Genomic DNA, 24264 nt, shown 5'->3' with positions numbered 1-24264 from the left:
GCCAAATAACGCTTGAAAAAGGCAGCTACACCACTAAGTCGTTGAGTCAAATGGTAGAGAACGGGATAAACTAGATATCACTTCATCAAAGACACCACACATTAACATCACTCAGAAAGAGACCAGAAACGTTGACGGCCTCAAATTATACACCATGAATTGGAGTCAAAATGTGTCAGATTTCAGACTATTTACTGTCAGTTCTCCATCAGTAACAGATCTGTGGTAAACCTAAGTACACCCCATCAATAAATCATCATCTCTCTGTTCAAATATTTTATTAAAAGATTAGATTTTCTTTTTTCTATCTTGAAAGTTTTTATGCTTGTGTTGCTCGAGTTGTCACCGAGCTTAACATTCTCGAAGCTCACAGTGCATTTTTGAGAAAGTCTTTCAAACTCGCACACCCAGACGCGGAGTGCTAACCAGCGGGTGCCGGCTGCTGATGGTCCGTTGCACAACCTTCCCTCTTTTTATTGACCTGTCGTTCTTTTCATCCCTCCGGTCCTTGTGGTCTCACTCGCAACTCAACCCAGCAGGCCTCCGACTGACAAAAAAGAATCATAAAGCTCACGTGCGTCTCACACGGCCACATCTGTTGACATGTGTGGACGCACACACACAAAAAAGATCCCTTGCATCTTTCTCTCATCCAGCATACACTCTCTGACACGCAGGCTGACACACATGCAAACCCCTAAGCAGATCAAGGCTTATCCACCCACAGTGGCGGTAGCCCCGCAGGATGATGAAGGCTTGGATCCAAGCACCAGCTTATATCTGCAGATCAATGGCTGACCTCCCAACCAGCTACAGCCCGACTGACCACACCAGCTTAAAGCCCGGCCAAAGGCACTGCTCCAAACTGCATGCTGAATATTATATCAGTCTAATGATTCTCCCCAGAAGCCCAGACTCTGTCAGCTTGTTTTTTTTTTTTCCTCTGTCGTTCTCGCTAGGTCTTTGTCACTTGTCTCTCTTTTTTTTTTTTTTTTTAATGTCAATGCCTCGAACTCTTTCTGCCTATGTTCTGCCTGTGTCTATGAACGGAAGGGGACCTGCTCCAGGAATGAAAGCAAAATGCATGAAAGAGTAATATTTTTGGAGGAGCAGAAGGTAAATTTTAACATTCTGTAACATAACTATCATTTCCAGAGCCAAAAAGAAGGGTGACACCTAAAAATGATCCTGCCACTGTACGAAACTTTGCAGAGTTTCCTCTCCGACATCTTGAATCTCCTCAGCCAGAGGTGTTGCTCCTATTGAATTGAACAAACAAACTACATACACAGTCAAAACATCTTGCAGCAAATACAAGAGACATGGGTAAAAACGTTTGACCATTAGAAAACAGAATCAACAAACTAAATAAATGCGTGGGAGATTATTGTGGCTGCGACTTCATCCATTGGTTTGTGGACTACAGCTGTTGCCATTTTGTTTTTTTTCTGAAACCTGAAGTGACAATATTCTAGTCGGATCTGACTGAGAACCAGAGTTTCGTTGCATGTTCCAACAATGTCCGAGGGAAACGACAAGTTTACTGAATGTAACAGTGCGTTTCACGTGGTCGGCTGCCACTACTACTAGGATAGGGAAGTTGACTAATTCCATTTTCCTCAGCAGCGGTGCTGTTTAATGGCGAATACATCAACAGTGAAGTGAGTTTGGAGGCAAGAAGTTACTAATGTAGTCTTTCTCTGGTCCTATTTCTTTTCCTCTTCCCTCTCCGTAGCGTAATGTTCATGAGGCGAAGTATATTTCCCCTCCAGCTCCAGTCAGCAGTCAACATTACAGCACTGAAACACCTCAGAAAACAGAGGTCAGCTGTGCGGATCGCTGCTGCAGTCAGGTTAATAACTAGGAGTGACTATAGTCCAATTTTTTATCCCAAAAGTTTATCTCTGAGCTCCCCTCTCGTCAATATATATATAAATCTTTTGTATGGTTTTTTTCTGATAGAGCCCCCTAGTGGCAGAAGTGAAATATTGCAATTTTCATCATCTATATTTTATATATCATACATTCATATATTTTACTCTAAATGGAACCATAATTTATAAAAATGGACATGATGTATCAAAGATGACGTGAGACTTGCAAATGAGACCATGAACTCTTTCAGAAACTGTTTCTCTACTGCTGCAATTGATCGAGTAAGAAGTAGGTTCACTTTCTTGTAAGGTTTAAATTCAGCTGGACATTCTGCAGACCCTGTTGACCATTATGAACAGTGCAAGCTTTAGGTACTCGTGTATCACCTTCACTTTTCGAATGTAGCGGCTCCGTCCTCTCTTCTATGCACTTAATGCTCCCGGAGACAAAACAAGTACCGGCGTAAAAGGATTCACACACCACTGCCCTTTGAGACACTTTCAAGCTTTATGTTCAACATGTCTAATGCTCTGAAAGCATAAAGGTGGTGGGAGTGCAGGTCTAACAGGCCAGTGTGTTCCAGACGTGTTTTTTCAGCAGATCGACTCCTAATCTACTTTTAATCAGTGGGAGTCTGCACCCGCCACATAAAGGCTTGGACTTCACTTGGGTAGTTTTATACTTCTGGTCTATGTTCTCCTGACTTCTGCGCTTAACTGCATTGATTTTTTTATTGGGTTGTGAATTCTGCCAGGGAACAGCATTATTGTGTCCGGACGGAGGACTGCAGCTGCTCCTGCTGTGCTGCTGACAAGGATGCCTCCTCACTGACAATAGCCAGTGAAAAAAAGAGCTAATTGGCCCTGTGTTTTTGGGATAATCGGCAAAAAAAGCTGAAAAATGTGCAAGGAGTTTGGCATCCCTCACGTCACATCTCAGGGGGTTTTTGTAATAAATGCTTCAATCGATGATACTCCATAAATAATACATTCAGTAACATCACAATCTAATATCCTGTCTTTGGTCATTTTAAATGCACGAGTAGCTTCTCCGTGGTGAGACAGACTTTATTTTCTGTACAAAGCCTGTATCGTGATTAATCTGCTGTTTTTTAACAGGGGTTCTCAACAACAGGTGCACCTCCTCATCCCTCTCGCTCTTCACTCTGTCACGCATTACAGCCGAGTATTCTCTCCATCGGCATGCAGCGAAGACCTTACTGCCCTCACCGATCACAACGCTTTGTGAAAGTGGTTTCACTTTATCTCAGCCACATAAACAAGATTCTGGAATAGGGCGAATGGAGTAAAGAAACATTTCTCTCTCTGTAATATTTGGTATTAGAGGAGGCGATACTTCTCCTCCAGTGCCACTGTTCAGATTGGTTGTCTTTTCATTATTGTCCTATTTGTGGGATACTTTACTTACCGGGGCAATTAATGAGCCACAGGTGAAGAGCAGGCGTCGCTTTGCATGATAGCCCGTGCCACCAGTGTATGAACATAAGTGTGTGTGTGTGTGCTGACGTGTGTTGAAAAGCACTTTGAGTGTAAGACTAGAAAAGCGCTATTAAAATTCAGTCCAATACCAGCTACTTAATGATAGTATGCAAACCAAGAACGCGATACCTTCTAGACTAGGGCTGCCCAAAGTGGGGCCCGTTAAGATGCTCATTTTGGCTCACCAGATGTTTGTAAAAAACGTTTCTAGAAAAAAATGCGATTGAAATATATGCGCCCTAACCCTCTGCACCTGAAATGGTTCGCCAGTACCTACATTACTATTTTTAATTGCTGTAATTTCTTGAAGTATCTTAAAAACCTCATATAATTCAGTCCTTACAATGTAAGATCAAAGGTTATGCAAGTCAATTAAAACACAATATTTGATAAAATAATTCAAATTGTGTCATAATTTGAAGAAATACAAAAAATCGGACATGCATTTTCAAATCGTGCTAAATAAACACAAAAAAATGTATGTCCAGAACAATTTTGAATGCAGCAACATGAACAAAATATTTCATAAACACTTCTTAAGTTGTATAAAATCGTGCTTTTTTACGTCCATACCTTTAGCAAACAGGTCAGTGTTGGACTAACTTGCCAGTGTAAGTCAGTTAGTCAGTACTACAGATCTGATGAATGCCAAACTTATTAGCTTACTTGATGAAATTAATCTTGCTCTTTCATTAGGTCTGTAAGTTTGCACTAGTATGGTAATTGCGTTTAAGTTATTCCTCTTTGGAATACATTTCCTGACTAGTTTGTGAGAGCATGAAAAGGCAGAGAAATAGCACCGGGAGAAAGATCGCTCAGTACGCAGGCTCAGAGGTAACAGGCTTGCACAGATAACACCAGGCCAACTGCACAGACAGATCCCTGCTAATTCAGACACCGAGCAACAACTGTAGCACAAACCGTTAGTGCTTTTGTTAGTCGTCTAAGTCGATGCCTGCCTTTAAATGACAAGTCACTTAAAGCTCCCTTCCTTGGTTTCTGCACAGATGAAGTTTCAAATGTGATATTCTGTGAATAGAAGCAGAAGCAAAGTTCACATGAGGTAAGTCATCACTTACACACACATTTTGTCGCCGTAGGGCAAACTGAAATTACTTTGAGCTAAATAGTGCTGGTTGCTTCCCCTGGTTTATGTCTTTTCTCATTCTTTGCTTATTTGTCGACTGACTGTTCATTTTAGGCGTCTCTCCAACCCCTCAGTGGCTGAAGCATTTCGTATACACAGCCCGGTTGAGCTACTGCATTTTGTCTGTTTCTGCGTCTGGCTGTCGGTTACTAAAACGGGCTCCCCATGTATGACAAGCACGCATTTCATCATCTCTCCCCATCTCTTTATTTCTTTGCCTCAAGTCCGCATTAAAATATGCATGACTCTGAGTTTGTGTTACAGCTGTCAAGTCTGCGGGATCAAGCTAATCAAAGCAAATCCTTACGAAAAAAAACATCAAGGATAAACAAGTGATTAGAAGGCCAAGCTCGTGATTGTCTGGGAGAGAGAGATGGAGAGAGACACCGACGCGCACTTAGCCAGCAAGAGCTTATTCTGCCAGGACTGCTTCACCGCCTAATCCCACCCTGTTTGTCAGCCCCTCTGGCCCTATATATATCATCTTCAACTCAGATGTAGGAACTGGAGTTAACAGTGTTGCAGAAGTTGGGAGTGGAAGTGTTGCCTGAAGACGTTAACAACAGCGTGTAAGTAAAGTAAAGGAACTGCGGCAGCTGCAAAATCAAAAAAAAAAAAAAATCCCTGATGACAATTTCCTCCCCGTTGGTGCTCCAGTAGATTTATGATGAAATGTCACTTCTGGGTTGAGCTGTTTGGGTCGAGGTCACCGCATGATGTGAGCTGCACAGCAAATTGGAAACATGATAAATAAAGTTTATCTTTATTGCTAAAAATAGCACAGTCGTCCCAGAGGGCCTCACAATCTGTACAGCGTGGACCCTCAATTAGTAATGGTGGTGGCCTTGGAACAAAGGCCACCACCATTCAGTATTTGCGGAAGCATTGTTCATTTGAGTGTTAAGCACAGATTCATCAATAAATCATCTGTGAATGTTCAATGTTCACTTGCAGCTTACCGTCTGTCTCCACTTGTGTTTGGTTTTCAGTGTACCATAATTGTTAGACAGCAGGGTTATTCAATTGCAAATTCAATTGTGGGATTGCAACAGGTGTTTTCAGCAGCCTATTTAAAAACTGTTTGTTTTTTACTTTGTTTAATAGGGACGATGGAAAGAGTATGTAACTGTCTGTATAGATAGTTTTAAGTGATCAGTATCATAAACGACATGTTGACAGTAGTAAGTCTGATGCTAAAGCTGTGTCCTCGTTGGTTGCTCACCTTTACCAATCTGGCGCAACATCCAAACTAACCATGTTATTGTCCCAGAAAATAATGTTTTCACTTCCTCTGGCCATCCAGTCAAAAGCACTATCATTAATGCAGTCTTTATTACTGAGTTGTCTCTTGTGCCCAGCACTCTTTGAACGGGCTGAAAAAAACTTCCGTTTGCTCAACTGTAAAGTCTGACAAGGTAATTAATAATTTTTGTCAGTGATTAAAATGTTTTACTGCGTACAACTTAAACTTAACAGTGTATTTTACTTGGTAATTCTGGGGTAACAAAGGACAATAAAAGGACAAAGCCTTAAGATAGCTGTATCTTAGCTGTAATATAGCAATTCTCTATTAATGGGCTGATGAAGTTGTTACAATATAACAAGCTCAAAATGGGGTTACACTGGCAAACTGTAACAAATTAGTAGCTAGTTGTTAATTAGAAGGTTATCTAACCCCATACATTTGCTTGCCAACTCTTTAACGTCAGTGTCCGATGTCAAATTTAGATACAAAACATCCCAAAAATGATCCCATCTTCTAAAATGATGTGTCACGCCAACGCTATTTTATAGAGAATTTGACAAATTTTATGTCATATATAAGATTCACGTTTGCTTGGCCACTCGGATGTCGCCTCTCGGCCAGATGTGGCCCAGGGTCCGCCAACTGTGAAGCGTTTGTTAAATTGTCTCTTTCAGTAAAGCTAAAGTATGATTCTTTGCTTCTCTGTGCACATCCTAAGTTAAAAGGGAATCTATTGTAATGGACAGTAAAATGTGAGCACCTCATTATTTTTAAGACGGCGATAAATTACAATTCAAGAGCAGCAGCCATACGTGTGTGATCCAAACCCAGGGCTGTAGCTTAAGGGAGCAAAATAATTCTTATTTTATGTTGGTGAAATGACAAGGAACTCAAACTTCACCCATCATTTAACATCATGTGCAATTATCTAATGGAGACTGGGTTTTGGCTTTCGAAAAAGTTTGGTAGAACTTCCATGAAAACTGTGAGGGTCTCACAAACGAATATGAAATAGGTTTAACATCTTTGGGAAATATTTATTCTGGGCTATATATAACATGAAACAAGTGAAAAGGAGTTTTTCGGTCTCGCTTCTTGCATCTCAGAAAATCTCTCCATCCTTTTCCTCATCGGCTGCTGATTCAAAATGCAGCCGATTAATGAGACCTAAAATACAGCCAGCCTAACCTCCAAGTGGAACATCATTCACTTGGTTGCCACCTGAATTTTGAACAGTGTTCATTATAGACCAGTGTTCATTATAAGATTTTTACCTTTTAAAAGATTTAAAAGATATGCCTGCATGTATTTCATGACTTTTTCAACAAAAAAAAAAGTCAGTACAGTAGGAATTTCCTGATAAAGTTCTGTCGGCCCTGATCCTGATTCAAGTCATTCAAAGTGATGGTCGGGGTCTTTTGATGTGGGGTTGTATGAGGTAGTTATCCCTAGTCAGTGTATTACCTGCAACAGATGACCGTCCCACTGTGTGGAGAAGCACTTGATGAGACTTTAAGGCATGCCATGACAGTGTGTTTTATCAAGCGCACTGCACAGACAGAGTTGCAGAGCATTGTAGTGCTGAATGGAAAAAAATCCACTTAAGTGTGCGCTTTATTTTGAACATTTTTGGCGCTTGACATTGCCATCAGACAGTCCGTTCCTTTTGGACCGCATTCCCTAATCCGCACAATGTCCGTGTTCCTACGCACAAGCGCAGCTGTGTCTGCCACGCATCGTATTATGCCACAGATCAGCTGTTTGAGTAGGATTTTCAGCGGTGACATAGATTTCTTATGGTGGGTAAAAAAGCATCCTACATTTACATTTAGCAGAGCTTTTGTCCAACTTACAGTAATTCATACACTGATGGCGGTGCACCAGCACATCAGGAGCAGTTCGGGGTTCAGTATCTTGCCCAAGGACACTTCGACATGCAGACCAGAGGAACTGATAACAAGATGCTGGCTCTACCCCTGAGCCACAGCCGCCATCTTGCTGTCTGTACCGTTTAGCAGTACTGGGTTGCGCTGCTTTTCCACACAGGGGAAGAGTAAACAGTCGTGTGTGTTACCAAATTATCTGAGTGGCTTTCATATCAGATTGTGGTCTATGTATCTGAGATGGACAGCTACACTTCTGTACCTACCACCGTGATCATAACACTGGGCCAGATATGGAGCACCGCTCTCTTGGGAAGACTCCAGCTGCCTTCATTCTCTCTGCTGGCCTTATAAAAAGCCCTCAAGACTTTCACAAGTTCAAAGAACCCATAGAGAAAAAAAAAACCGAGGCAACCTCTGACCCTGTCGATACTCCAAAGTCTTGAAAGCAATGTGTCACTCTGAATGGTGCGGCGTATCGTACGACCTCTCTGCCAACCGGGCGGGATCTCAAAAATCCCCGGAGGATCTGCGGCCTTTTCCATAGACGGATGGACTGAGCGAGAGCAAAGAGCGGGGGGGAATGAAGGCAGGCAGCAGAGAAGCTGCCGGGCGACACATTCTGGGCTTTGCATGTCCAATAAATTCATCAGTTTGGACACAAATTCTAGTGGAGAAAAGTGACTGAAAATCATTATGGAAGAAAATACAAGGATTCAAATTACTCGCTGCAGGCAAGTGGTGATTGCTTTGTGGTGGCAGGGGCCAATAGAGAGTAGGATCTAAATAGTGAACAGTCTCCCTGGGCTGCAAATCACTAATTACTTATTAATGAGTAGATGAGGAGCGGCCTGCGCTTTCAAAGTAAACACTGGTGAGCAGGCGTGCGAAGCAAAGAGCAAGAGGGAGATTGTTAAAGGAGGGCAGAACAGGGTGAGGGGTACTTTGAACCGTACATCGTGACAGAATCGACTTTTAATGTAAGCCAAGGTTTCTTCGTTTACATGTGAAAACCAAAGGAGGTGTTTTTTGGGTTTTTTTTTCAGTGCTCCAGCTGAAAGAGGACGAGCATGTCAAGCTGAGGGAAAGCAAGAATATGACAGAAAAGGAGAGCGTGAGTACGGCGAGAGGGAGAGAAAGGTTAAACAACACAAGGAGGATGGGGGAAGAGAGAAACCGAGACAATGCGGCAGATAAAATACAAGAAAAAGTACAGATAAGTACCGAAATGGAAATGGAAAACAGACATACCTATCTGGGCTGACCTTTACTGAACTGAGTCACAGAGGAGTGCGGTCGAGATAAGGCTAATACACTGAGGAGAACATCTTTATTCCAACCTTTTCTCACGCTGATATTTCTGCAAACAATGACCAATAACAAACAGCCGAGGCGCCAGACCTGGGCACCCCGAGCCGCGTTACGGATCAGAATCAGCTGCCGCGAAGCACTGAATCATGTCTGGATAACACCTGAGCAACTTTAAAAGCCAGCCTCGGCTAAATCCACTTCGTTTTCATTCATAGCCAAACCCCTGAACCCACCTCTAACACCTGCTCAAACTCTGGAAAACAAAAACAACTCGCGCCGACTGTTTTGGGGCTGGCGCAGCATGAAGGATCCCACACTTATACCTTCACACGCTCACATATTAGAAATTCATTTGCATTCATCAGCCAACTGCTGCCCCCGGGGGGGGATCTGTGGAAATATGTTGGATTGTTTAGTCAAAATTACAATACAGCTGGGGCCATTTATCTTATGAAAAGCCCGTTAATTTCTTCAGGAGGAAATGGTGTTTTCATTTGCATGCTGAATAAGGAGTAGCTAGAGAACCCTTTCCCAGCCTGTTTCGCCACTCTCTCCATGGCTAATGAGGCAGCGAGCAGGGAATTACTGACTCCACCGGGAGCCCTTAGCATGACAAACACACCATGACTTAACAGGTGGTGCAGAGCACGTCCACGCATGCATGTGTGTGATTGTCCCTATGTTAATGCGCATATTCGTGACTGTGTGTGTGTGTTTCTCAGTGGCTGCGATTAAAAGCCTGAACAACTACATTCGAAATAATTACATTAAATTAGTTTAGATCAGATCAAATACAGCCAATTACACAATAAGACAGAGAGAAAAAAATGGCCAATAAAATAACCCCAGGTTAAGTGTGCTGTGTGTGTGTGTGTGTGTGTGTGTGTAGGTGTGTGTGTGTGTGTGTGTGTGTGTGTTGAATTTGCTGTGCAACCAAGGAGAGAAGCTGGTTAGGCGCCGTGTGTGTCTGATAACACGACTTATCACTCATGTTCAGCTACATGAGGTGCATAAATTATTCCCGCTTGAAATTATAGCCCACACTTTTAGCTCAGTGTGGGAAGTAATGTGATGTCAGGTATAATCTTGTATGCTCGTGAATTTCAGGTCCAGAGTGAGTCAAGAGACTGATAATGCATGTGATGTTTTTAAAGACGAAACTTAATAAAATCAATTGTTCCGCTAGTAGGACGCCAAGATTAAGTTTGAAGGTCAAGGGACCGAGGAAAACGCTCGGTTTTATAGGAAACACACTTAAGAGTATATGATGGCATCGTTTATTTCTACTTGATAAACCAGCCGACATAACATTAAAGTTCCCATATCATAGAAGTAGAGTGAGATTTCCATTATTCTTTGGATTATACAGCAGATCTAGGTGATATATAAATATGAAAGTAGCATACAGTCAAAACTGACGTGAAATGAAACGCAGCCCGTATTCAAAATCCCTGCGTTCAAATAAGACATCAGGAATTCTGTAAGGTTGCGATGTCACAACGATACAGTCCCCCAAGCAGTATTCCCCAAAGAGCTGATGCAGAAACACAAAAAAGACACAAGTGAAAGTAAATCCTCACACATGGAGCACAACAAAAACATTTTTTTTTAAATAATTGAACCAAAAACCCAAACCCTGACGAAAAGCTGCCTCGCTTTAACCTGAATACAACTAATGCGTCGGCATCAGCATCAGCCTCGGTCTGCTTTGCGTAGAGAATGACTGCTTTGCATTCAGATCTCTGACCTCTCGGCACAGGGGTTAAACACTGAGGTACCAGCAGATGTCTTTATTAACCACGGTCATCCAGAAGATAGATGGGTAATCCAGCTGAATCGTATGAAGTGCTCTCAAACAAGCAAACAAAACGCAAGTAAATGCACATCACATACACTGATGGACTTGAGTTTGAAGTGGGAAGATTATCAGCCCTTGGAAATCTGCTTTACATTATAAGTCAGAGGAAACCACTTTTTTTTGTCTTACTCTGCTGTCGCTGCTGAGTTTTTAAGGCATATGCCAGGACACTTTTTTTGGAGAGTATCGGAAAAAAAGTGTGTGATAAAAGTTGGAATGTTCAAGGTGCTCTGTGCAGGATGAACCTACGAACCTATGGTTTGCTATTAATACATTAAGAGGATTATAAACTATGTTATTTTTCCAAATTCCTTAAAAGTTTTACAGTCCAAATTAAGTAGAGAAACGAGTCAGATCGAGAGTAAAAATTTGGCGGCAGATGTTGGAATAACGGCTGACCAGAGAGATTCTTTCGCCACGAGATATAGAAGACTCTGGTGGACGAGAGGAGAGGAGAATCGAGGGGGGAGAAGGGTAAGGATAGAGAGGGGAGAACAGATAATGGGGAGGAGAAGGGGGGGGGGGGGGGGGGACTGCAGAGAACATGAATAGTTAATGATGCTTTAGCCGCTGGGAGACACACACCAGACCGCCTCGTACAGTACGCCGGCCCATAAACACAACCACACCAGGGTCCACGCATAAACACACTTTTGTAATCAGACCTTGAATTGCACCATCGTCTCGGGGATATCGAGTGCTTTTAAGGTAAAGTTTCTATTATGAGGACATCTCAACAACTGAGAGAAAAACTCGCCTTGAACGGCACCACAAGTTCAACCCGGTAGTATAAAAAAGCGAACGCACAACAAAGCCGACGCGGGATTAATCATCAGCGTCCGGATGTTGGTTTACAGAGTTTGGTGAGCTGGCAGTCAAGTACTGTAAAGTGGCCTGTGATTTTTTTCGAAAAACTTTGAGGTTTTAATCTTTCGGTTGCTAATGAGGTGTTTTGGCTGAATTTTAAGTCCGCGCCGTCCCACGGGACAGCATAAAAGATGAACGATAGGGGTGCAACCGCGGTGCAAAAAGGCACTAAAGGAAAAATACCTCCTTTAAAGTTCCCATTTACACACATGCTGACAAATGTGATAAACACACACTGCAAGCGCTAATACTTCATGGGAGTTCATCATCACTGGAGCGGGAGAAAAAGCAATGAGGCTTTTTGGCAGATTTCCTGCTCACCCAGGGTTGACAAATTGCCAAGGCTCTCTGTCACAGCTCCACTTTAAGGCTGCTAACTGTTTCATCTGCTATGATTTAGATCTCGGGCATAAAAGTCGCCCGGTGGAAATGCATATTCCCGCACACCTTCATTTGCATCACACAACACGGAGCAATTACAGTCACTTTGGATGGTAATTTGTATAAGACAAAGCTCAATGAATCAATAACTACTTTGTTGTTGTTGTTGTTGTGTGAAATTACCTCAGATAAAAAATTTAAAAAAAAATCCCTCAGACAGGCAATTTTGAAGGTGAGTACATGGAAACAATCTTCATAAATAGCACAAAGGCGTAATTAAGGTGTTATACAGTCAAAACAATCCCCTCCAGACTGTCAAGAGTTGCAGTTTGGAGGGATTTGAGTGCTGCAATATCCATCTAAATTTCTCTCCGAAATGACTTGGAAGGTTACGATAAACACACAAGAAAAACACTTCTCTGTAAAACAAGTTCATCCACTGCACCTAAAAACACACATCATCCAAAGCAGCCGGAGAATCTCCTCTAAAGAGGAGTCTAGTTGAATGTGCTTGAGCTCTTTGTGTTCATGGGATAGATTCAGTCAAAAGAATAAAGCACGATTGATGTCACAAAGATAACACATTTGATTCTGTAAACGCCGTACCAAACCTTGAACGTGACCTCTGGATTGAGAGAAGAAAAGATCTTAAAGACTTTTCGCTTTTTACTTGAACTGGAATGTTTTTTTTAGCTTTATGTATCATCATTAAGCAAATGTTGGGTGTGCAAGGTAATGGCTATAGAATAATGACACCATCAGCGTTTGGATTAGTTCTCTATAGCCCTTTCATTTACTTGTCTGCCACCGGGCACAAAATCTCCCAGGAAAAAGTGAAGGCTGCCTGGTGATGGAGTCAGACTGGCACCATTCCCATCTTTTTTTCTTTTTTTTTCACATCTCCATTATAGACTAGGTGAAAGAATCAACACGATTTGTCCTGTGCCGATGCTATTTTCCACTCTGAGAAAAAAACCCCGGAAATGATCTGGTTGTCTTTCTGCAACAGATGCACTGACAATAATACCATTTGGAAACACCGGGGGGTTCGGGGGTGGGGGCTGGTTTTACTTTAATTCGAGCGCCACTAAAGAAGGCTCCGTCGCCACTTGAAGGAAACTTTTACACAAATCCAAAACGGTTAGTTAGTTTGGAGTTAGAGGAGTTAGAGGAGTTAGTTTGATTTGTGGCAAGCTCTTTGTTTGTGGTTGAAATAGTGCAATTTCACAGCCGAAATTAATATTTGCCCTGCAAAAACGAAAGTAGGAAATTATCTAACAGTGTCGTGCGTTTATGGCTGGGTTACTGGGGACATGAGGGTGCTCTTCGTTACGCCATCTTTTTTACATTTCCTTTCATTTTCAATATTATGTCTCGTTCTGATTAGCAGATAAATGACCTAAATAAACACGCTAAATAACAAAGCTGATGCTGGGCAGTGGACTGGCAGTGTCATGGCAACGTATTGGTGTCCTGGTTTTTTCTTTTTTTTTCAGCTTCAGAGCATTTTGATGAAAAAAGCTGTTATAATAAATATCATGGTGTCCTAACCGCAGCCGTACAGTATCGTAAATTCACAATTGCAAACTGACTGTGTTGCACAGCTCTTGAGCGAGGTGGTAGATATGATGTGTTTGCACAACATACAAGCTTGAAACTGTTAAATATTTTAGAAACAAAGAGGCATTGTACTGGATTACTTATACCCTGCATAATTCATCTCAGTACATGACTCAGGCAAACAATGACTAAGAAGTGCTTGAGAAATGTCTTCCTGTTTTAAGCCATGGCGCGATTTCGAGCCGGTGACTAAAGCGAGATGTGAAGTGACAGATGGGGGCACTGCAAATGTTGCCGTGTATTGTCATATCTGTCCTTATCTTTTCACTCCAACAGTGCTTTCTCTTTCACTGCTTGTGTTCTGTCTGTATTAGTTTGTAGTTTTTCTCGGCCGCAGATCAACCTGAGGCAGACTTACCTGAGGGTGAATATCTGCACTGAAGAGAGTGTGGACAGAGCCAGAAAAGTAGAGAGGGTCTCTCTCTGCCGGATGGGTTTGGAGGGTGTCATCACCACAAAGCTATTGTCCAGCTTCAGCTCCGACAGCGGCTGGAACAGCCTGACGCTGCCGATGCGCTGCATGGGTGTATGCCCCGCGAAATAGCCCATCGGCCTCTGCTGGTCGGTGCGGACGGAGCTGCCCTTTCTCGAGTCCTCTGAGCTGCAGTCCCCGCTGTCTGTGGTTTGGACCATGTAGTAGAGCTCCACAGGAGTGCCCTGGGCCTGCTCAGACACCCTCTGCCTGCCCGGCCTGACAGTAGGCGGGCTAAACCAGCTGGCCAGAGGCTCGAGCTCGGCCACGCATATCCCCAGCTCTCCTTTTAGCCTGCATGTCCCACGCACCTCTTGAGTCTCGTGAAAGGCGAACATCCTGATGCAGGGCAGCTTGTGGATGGCGCTGTAATCGTCCCAGTCCCTCCCTGCGATGTAGAACAACACCTGAACCTTCGGCCAGCTGGGGTGAATCCTCTCGCTGATGATGTAGGTGTGGACCTTCCAGTTGAATGTGAAGAGAGGCGGCGATGATGCCGACGTTGGCGCTGACGATGCAGTGAAGGAGGGTGTGTTGAACGGCCCCGGCAGGGTCTGCAGCAGCTCCAGAGGGACGGACTGCTGGACGGACAACGGCCCGTAGCTGGCGTTGATGAAGGGCATCTGCCGGGCCTGGTGGACGAAGAAGGACTCGGTGCGAGCCTGCAGGCTGGAGTTCCTCATTAAGTCCTGATTTGCCTCCTGGAGGAAGAACGCCGACTCAGCGTTGAGGATCCGGTAGCTCACGGGCAGATAGATGGGTGTGGGGCCATACCTCTGCAGGCCCTCCAGGATCACCTTGCTGTCCACCACTGAAACAGAGAGAGAAAGACAAATAAGGACGTGTTTACCTTTGTTTCAACAGCTACGGTAACAACATCTGGAATAATTCGAAACAACTCCGGTCATGCATCAGGGCACTGGTAGCCGTGTGAGCAAGGTTATTGTCTCAACGTGAGCCAGGTGTGAAATCAAAGAGCAGAATGAGGAGAATTGGAAGAAAATAACTCCGGACGCAGACGGCGGCGCTTCACATTTAACATAACATTTGCATGCGTATCCTCCAACCTGAGGCAATCATATCTGCAGTCGCTTCTAGTGGGGAATGTTTAATGGTTTGTTGGAGACATTTCCATATGATATCACTTTCATGAGTCGCTGCTCTCACTTAAAATAATTTGTTTGACTCAATTTAGAAACTGTTGTGTCTTTCTGAGTCGCTTGCTTATCAGGCGTCTCCATGTTTGCTCCTCTAACTCGATCATTTTTTTTCTCCATCTCTTACATGCATCTCTTTTACAACACTTTCATCTGCCTCCTTCCCTCTGCCACCTCATCCTCCTCTTCCTCCTCTCATGCGTCACCGCTGCAAAGTACGGAAAAGTTGGCGTCAGATTCTTGAGCTCTGTCCCAATCCCATGCTACATTTTTTTTTTTTTATTCTAAGCAGGTTTTGAGCATATGGTGCAGTCACAGTGGAAAACTGAGAAAAAAAAACGACATATTCAAAAAAGTAAATGTGTACATATGCTTCAGATATGTTCGAGAGTAACTGTTGTCCCACAGTGCAGCATGTTGAGAGGAGGAGGGGCTGTAAAACACTGAAACAAGCTGTGGATGGTGTTGAGACAGGAAGAACAATCATGACATATTGGCTATTGCTGGTGAAGTTCAATGAGCAGCGGCATGTCACCTCTGCAGTCTGACCGACGTCCTCTGTGTGCACCTAACGTGCCGCTTTCTGTTCGTACAAAATGGTTCTGCTTACAACTAAGACAGTCAGAAACATAGCATATACTGGAATGGAATCTGTTAAAAAGTATACATAACTAAAAATGATACATATCTAATAGACCTAATATAACTTCACAGATTTTCACTCTATTCTGTTTCTGTTGTGTTAAGACAACGTGAGCACTGAGGAAGTCGATATATTTTGCTCAATTAACGCAACAAGTAAAAATAACATCCAAATAATTGCCATGTAATCAGTGACTTAGCTGTGGGTAATTAAGACGTGTTTGCTGGATACATTTTGGCAATTTGCATTATGAAATTATGCCAAATTAGAGAATAACAGTTTCTGTTTCCAGAGTACCCGCTCATGCACGAACAGCTATCACGGGATTACTTTGATACTGTCAAAAACTTAAGAAACGTGATGATTCTCAGGCAGGTTCTGAACTTTAAAAAGTGCTATACACGATATTATCCTGAGAATCTGTAAATCTTGCATCATCTTACTTAAACATACATGTGTCAAGTTCAGATTTGACAGACATTACTCTGAAAAGAACCAAGATGTTTGACACATAATGAAACCATTATAACTTTCCAGGATCTGGATTTGTTTCACCATAATTACGTGAGGCCTTCCTCCACCCTGGTGCCCTCTCACAATGCACCTGGTGTCACTTTGAGACCTCTTTTCTGAGAACCACCTAGCCGAGGCAGCACTACAAATGTACCTCACACACTGTCTTCTCATCTCTCTATAAGTATTGAAAAATGCATCCGTCTGATATCTGTAACAGAACTCGGATATCACATCGGCACCAATCTCCCGGCCTCTCTCTTTCCCACCAGCCGTGCGTGGCCCTAGGAGCTGCTTCCTCTCCATCCCTGTCTCCATCCCGCAAACCTCCCCTTCCCCTGTTTCTCTTCGCCATTAGGATCCAGATATTTAGACTGATGGAGTTGCCCATGAGAGCCCATTGATTTTCTGTCCCGGTCTCTCGGTGCTGTTGGAGACGGGGCAGTGGCAGTGATTTGTGAAAATCACAGCGGCGACGTCCGGCCTGGCTGGCCAGATGGACGGAACCAGCATCAGGCTCTGGAGCGGCACTTTAGAGATGGACCATCCCAGCTCTGACACACGAGGAGGCTGTGAAGGTTCACCTCAGCTCCTTAAAAAACCTTGTTTCAACAAATGATTAGGATAAAGATGTAAAAACTGGTCCTTTAATAAGATGATTGAGATAAGACGTATGTATACTGTACAATCAATATTACATATGCTGATGGAAATGACCTAATATATGCATTCAGTAATCAAGAGGAAGGGGTCATCATGCCCTGCATTAAAGTATACATCAATAGGTCAGATTAAGGACAGCTATCGGTGCTGAAATTAGGTTTTCATCATCTTTTGTATGTGTTTGAGAAAAGTATTTTATCAAAAGGCACTGTCGTTAGCTGTAACCCAGCTTAATGGGGGGCCTAATGAATCAATCAGAGAGTCAATAGCCGATCCTTCTTCATCTGTGCGAACCTTTAAGTCAAAGTCTGCCGGAGCGCCTACGTCTATTTTGTTATATTACACAGGGACGTGGACTGAAACTTCAACGGCAGTAAATCAAAAGTCATTTATATGACATCCAGTTTTTTTAATAAGTCAATTTTTATTCCCTTATGAATACAAAATGTTCAAAATATGGCAGCTTTCTCCACCGCGGCTATGAAAATTGTGTTGACTGCCCGAGCCACTGAACCTAATTACGGACCTCTATTCTGTATAATCATGCATATTAATAGCAAAAAGTCGGATTGAGATATTGGCAACAAAGCCATGAAAATATTATAAATGAATCACAAACACTTTGCAGGCAGTCGCTTTTTTCTTTGCATTCATGTTGCACACCTTTTTTAAACTACTCAGACTGCAGAGGTGAACTGCATTTCTTTTTCGCCGCCGCATCCCTGATGGGAGTGAAAATACCAAAGGAAGCAAAGACCTCAACTGAGACAGTTCACCGCCGCCACCACAGTTTTGACTGAGAGAAGATGTTTACCCTGAAAAGTGACAAAACAGAGAGCAATGTCGGGAGGGGAGCAGGCGCTTAGTCTACGCTGGATCATGCTTCCAGCACTGCGAGAGGAGTTTTCTGTCTTTCTGTTTGTCTGGCCAACGTGACACACTGTCCCACTTACGGCTCACCACGACACGGATGAAACTAAATACCTCATTACAGCCAGAAAACGTTGTAATTTGTAACTTCAGATTTAGAATATGTCCCTTTCTATGACACCAGTAGGTCGCCATAAACAGAGAGGCCAAGCCAACGTGATTTGCAGCCCCGGGTCGCCCTTGGATTTCGTGTCTGCGGCTACTGTACTTGTAAATCATGTCCTCAGGACTGTTTCTGCAAATGAAAAAGGGGATGATTTGTGCAGATAACTTAACCCCTGTGGTAAATCCTGGTTGTAAACTATCGTGGAGGATTTCTGGGCACTGCCAACCCCTCAGGACATGTGGGCTAAAGAGTCTGATCACATATCAAGCATGCAGCGGAAGTGGGCTGGCCTCATCATTAGACATACGTTCGAATCAGGATTTAATGTCTTGATGTTATATTCATGTAGCCTGAACCAGGAGGGCCCACAGGAACATGGGACTCCTGATTAAAATGCATTTAAAGTGTTTTCTGCGGAACTCCTTCAACGCGCGGCGAGCAACTTCTAAAATTAACTCTCAAAATGGTATTAAAGCAGTCGTGTCCCCGAGACAGCCATGTGTGGCTTCGAATCAAACCGTTTCTTATAATCACCTGTTCTCATCCCTGGCGACCCGAGCAGAACTTCACCCAAGAAACATAATCCCTTCATCTTGCCTCCCTCCTCCTCTTCTCATCCTATCTTTGTCCACCACCATGTGTGCGTCTCGCAACCACTCCCTGATCAAACGTATTAGCTTGGCCCCACTTCAGTAATACATTAATCAAACAGATTTTCTTATGAGAAATCTATAGAGAGAGAAGTGATGGCGGTGAGAGGTGGGGAGACGAACAGCGAGTTCGAGCGGGGCAGTGGGAGGCGGTGATGATGCTGGATTGTCTTCATGTGACGCGAAGGAGTCGAAGATTACAGAGCAGCAAGCGCCGATGTGCACGGCCCACATGCCCCCTTCTTTATAGCACTCGGTTTAAAATTAGACTTGTTTTTCCTGTGGAGACGTCGCCAACACAGCAGAACATTGCTGCTTTAGAAACACCTGCACACGAGTTCACCACTTTACAACCTGCTGATGCAACGCTTGCTGTTTCTTCGATCACTGGAAAAGAACCACAAGTGGTCACTGACAGGGCATGTGAAATCTAAATCTGTCCGTCCATTGTTTGCCCCGAGGAGTTGTGTTTAGGTCCATGACAGGTTCAAAAGAAACGTCTGGTAATACTAAATATGATACATATATATATTGTCAGGCAAAAACGTATGAAAAGGCCAGAACCAGCACTTATTTTTTTACCGTTAACAATGCTGGTTATAGCGTATTCCTCTGTGCTCTCATTCATCCCAAAGCTAATTGAAACACATCAATAAGCCACCTGGTGACATGTAGCCTCAGTATCATGGGCACTGTAGTTTAGTGACACAGCAGCCCTCAGATACCGTCTGGGCAACCAACTGAACAGCTGGAAATAGCCGGTGTATAAAATAAACATTTATACACTGTGCCTACAACATCTGGAGTTGTTAGTGAACAGAACAACTCACTCTGTTTGTCATTCATCAGGTCAAACTTTTTATCTGACCTATATTCTGTTTGGTTTAATGATTGCTATTTGGCCATATATACAAATACCTGCGAAACTAGTGACATGTTTAATGCCAATTGGCTAATTGTAGCATGCCGATACTAAACTAAGACTGTTATCAAGATACACATTAACACATTTTGGCATGTTAAAATACTGAACTACTATGTTGGACGTGATAAACATTAGCTTATTTAAGCATGCTAATTGACTCTACTAGACTAAAATGGTGAACATATTCAACATCAGCGAACCTTAGCGTGCTAATTGTCTAAAGTAAGATGTGCTAATAGACGCAAAGAGACGATGGTGACGGAGATGGTGATACAAAACAAAGAGTAGCACTATTAAGTGAGAAGGGAACTGAGATACCTTTACACAATTTAACATTGCGTGAGGAGTTGTCCACTGTCTGTTGGTGCTTGAAAGAATCCTTTACTGTCCTCTCAAGTTTGTCTTTTCAACTTTCAAACAAAACAGTCTAGACATCTTTTCAACAGCTTTGGACGTGGGCAGCTATACAACTACTGCGAGAAATAAAACAGGGGGTCCTCATCAGGGAAGATCACCCAGGACTTAGTTTAAACTACCCAAAACATGCCATTATCAAGCTATTTGATGCCATTTCTTTTGTATCTGGAAGAGCCAGAGCTTTTAACTCTACGGATGCTGCGTTGTAAAGAGAAAGGCACATCTGGCTTCGTGTCTTCAGTGCTGACATTCAAAAAGCTTTTGAAATCCCCAAATTTTCATTAGTCCACAAGGTAAAACATTAAGCCGTGATCTTTATGTGGCATTTTCTTTTGTTAAACATTTGCTCTGTGCGGAAGCCGGCTCCGCAGAGGGGCTGCTTAGGGGACCTTGAAGTCACCGTCAGTGGACTACTCGTCGGTCAGTATGAGAGGTAAGTTTCTCGTCTTCAGCCGCAGAACAATGGATTGAAAAGAGTAATTCGGGCTCTTGGAGAGCTTGATATAAATGTCAGCCACTGCTCAGATGGCGAAAATGCCACTGGCAAAGTCAAGAAGTTTAAAAACCTTATCAAAGACGGTTTCTGATAAAGACTTGTGCGCACACAAAGCCGAGTGGAGACTGAATGTCCCCAAAACCACTGAGCAGCACGACAATTAGTGAAGCTATTGACTGGACTGGACTGGGTTTCAGCAAATTTAATCATGCATTATCTTAACATAATACTCGGCTATTTAAAGGGACAGTTTACCCCACGATCAATATTACTTATTTTTATTCTTTACAGCAGTGTTTTTTTAATCCATTTAGATTGTTTTATTGTTGCAGTTGCAGAGTTTTGGAGATACCGACTGTAGACATGTCTGCTTTCTCTCGGATGCAATGGAACTAGTTGGGTGACAAAATTACTTCTGAAGTGTAATCTGTTACATACAACTGGGTACCATCATTTGAAAGTAAATATCAGCTGTGTTTAGATAAAAACCTGAGAAAGACGCCTCTCATTGCAAAAACTGTGTCCTGTGTGACCACAAAACCCTCCAAACTGGGAGCGCTTGCAGCACTTCAGGGGTTGACCTGGGGTGGAAATCTAAACAGACGGAGGCAGGGACACTTTCATGTCGCAGGCAGCAACATGAAGATAACAAACACACCAAGCACAAAGCAACAATAGTAGGTAATATGAATGAAGAAGTTGTGTTTCTGAGTTGGCAGACAGTGAGTGTTTATGTTAATTAGGACTTTATGAGCGCTTCAAAGTTGGAGAGCCACCACTTTACTTAATCTGCTTTGCTTACAATGCTGGCAAATCTGAGTGGATTACTCTTTTGTTCATCATTGGGAGGAGAGAAGGACTGAATTACGGAGAGTCTAACCATGTGTTGAATGTGCATATCGACAGAAGCTGAAACATTTACATCATTATGTGCCTCTTTGAACAAGTTTGAACATGTTGCCTGCGACCCATCAGGATGGCAATGCGTTACCTTGACTTAGTAACTGTAATAATGTTACCCCAAATGCAATTAGAAATGCATTATATTACGGTGACTGCTTGAAGTGATATATAATTGCAACACATTACTTTTGTAGCACATTAGTCCCAACAATGGGTGTGACTAAATAAGCGAGGTGCGATCTCTTAGTAAATATGCAGCGCTAACCTTAATATAGAGAGCCGCGGTGACTGATTCAGTGACATCTGTGAATGTTTATGTCAAACTGCAGAAAATTGTGTCATTCCTTGCATGTCTTTTCTTCTTTTTTTCTTTTCTGCACAAGGACCCGCTCCTGCCGTGTGTGATTTTGGAGCGAACTGTTCCTTTCAAAGCTGAAAATGCAGCGCTAAACAAAAACCCCTCCTCATTTCTAAAGGCCGCAAAGAGGAACATCTAATTCACAGATATTTATCATCCTTTAGGCTCATCCACTCACAGTCTCAAAAGCACACTTTGGGTCCTCTTAAGTGCCGGCTACTAGATAGAAGACTGTCTTCTGTGTCCAGCAACATAATCCCCCGGTTAGTGAAATGTCCTGGTTGGTATCTCAACACAAACAAAACACGCGGGGACTCTAATCGCTCTAAGTGCCCATCACATGCACTCTGACACTGCGGGAGAGCCGGGGGCCATGCAGAGAGCCCACTCCCAGCTGGGGGTTAATCAGATCACATAAAAGCAAAGCACACCTCATCTTTCATCGCTAGGCAACACATTTATGCAGCGATCGATAGGTGGAATCATATTTTCCCCTTTCAAAGAAATGAGGGAAAATGAAGTATTGTGACCCAACCGAGATGGATGGGGCCAGCGCTTTATGGCTCCAGATATCAGCAATAAGTCGGAGCCACGTGCTTCTTCAAAACTTGAGTTGTTTTAGTCCCTGACAAATCCTATGGCCTCTTTAGTTCCAGAATGGCCTTTGGGTCATTTCTGTCTATAAAATTCCTGAGCTGACCGAACTAAGTAATTTTCAGCATGCTTGTCAGCTCTCTTTCATCACGGAGCGGCCTGCCTCTCATCTCACCTTCAGAGCACACGGTGCGCACACACATATCACATCAATACGGATATATTAGAGGGGCTGCGTGGCGTAATCCTCTGAGACTGTTAGTCTGAGATGGATAAAGACATTCCTCACTCTCCTTTAGGCAGCCGTAACAATTGGAGGCAAAATGTACAGCTTAACAATGACCAGGCGATTACATCTCATCTCATCACAAAGGCTTAATTATTCACTTGCGTATTAAAAATAGATGGTTTAACGTGCCCTGCGATTGTGGGTTTCTGAAGGGGTGGTAGTCAAACACTGCCAAGACTCAAAGAAAGATGAAGCCTTTGCGATAAATCCCTCTTAATATGTTAATGTGTTTGAAACGATGAGCGTTCTGTGCCATCCTTCAGTGGCTAATTAAGTCAAATAAATGGGCAAGCCTGAAAGGGGGTTAACAATTTTAGGTAATACGGCTCATTCTTCGACCGTCCCTTCGACCATTAGTGGGAGTAGGGGAGGTAGCGTGCACGTGGTACGGTAAAATATCGTGAATAAGTTTGACTTTATCATCAAGGACACAGCAAGAAGAAAGCCATAACGTCCTCCTCTCTCTCCGCTGAGATGGAGACGCAGAGAGTAATTACACACTACGTGGACTAAACAATGCCGAAAATGAGTTGTTTGTAAGCTGTCACTTCTTAAATAGGCAGTGTGTCGCACCACGGGCGGCCTCAATTAGATCCGAAAAGGTAACTGCTGCTTGGAATGACATTTAGAATCCATCCTCCGACTCTGCTCGCTCGGAAAATAATGCACCTCGGCGTTACAGGAATCTTAAAGAAACACTAATGGAAATAAAAAAAAAAAAGATAAAGCACCCGTTTGGGCATTAGTTATGCCCGTCTCGGGAAAACTTCCAGCAGCTTCCGAGCATTTCTTTGTCTGCATAAAGAGCAATTTTTTTTTTTCCCCCCTTCCGCTCAGTCTGCAAAGCATCGCCTCTCCCTGGTGGGGCTAGTGAGCAACAGCAATGAGCAGCAATTCGCCAGTTGTGCAAAGAGGAAAACAACCTCAAAGCTTTCTGCCTTGAAGACACATTTGGGACGCGAATGGGCTTTTTATGACACTCCAATTCTGTCCATTGCCCGTGGGCCCTGTGTTGTGCATTGTACAGTGTCAAAGAGGGAGGAGGTGAACGGCGGAGCAGGGAGCCGCTAAGGAGCCGGTGGTGGTTTAGACGAGATGAACTAGGAGACGAGAGCTCTTGAAGGAACAGGGCCAAATGTGCTGAGTGGAGCAGAGCAGCAGTTAGCCTTCCCTTTGAGGGCACCCGCAGGGGTAATCGAAGGCTTCAACTTTGAGTATGTGGGCTCTACTGTTGTCATTTAAGACCACAGATTGCCTCAGTGAGATTATGAATGTGACCAGCTCTCTCTCTCTCTCTCTCTCTCTCTCTCTCTCTCGCTCTCCCTCGCAGTGAAGGTAGCGCACTTTGAAAGTGAGTCAAATAAAAGTAATGACAGTGACGGATGATGCAGCGCCGCGCTCAGACGGGAGGGGGACCTTTGTCATAAATAACAACGACTCTCGGCACATGATAATCATATC

General features: G+C 43.3%; 1 protein-coding gene across 1 annotated transcript in view; it reads right to left on the bottom strand.

The window, feature by feature from the left end:
- Window positions 1-24264, bottom strand: part of LOC115593349 (transmembrane protein 132C) — a 170518-nt gene that overhangs the window by 105122 nt on the left and 41132 nt on the right. The window contains exon 3 of the mRNA XM_030436864.1: window positions 14046-14970. Coding sequence (XP_030292724.1) covers window positions 14046-14970 — 925 coding nt within the window. The remainder of the gene's footprint in view (window positions 1-14045; window positions 14971-24264) is intronic.

Source organism: Sparus aurata, chromosome 12 (assembly GCF_900880675.1).
Source record: "Sparus aurata chromosome 12, fSpaAur1.1, whole genome shotgun sequence".
NCBI classification, from domain to species: domain Eukaryota; kingdom Metazoa; phylum Chordata; class Actinopteri; order Spariformes; family Sparidae; genus Sparus; species Sparus aurata.
The sequence above is the reverse complement of the archived record's forward strand: the minus strand, read 5'-3'. Positions and strand labels throughout refer to the sequence as shown.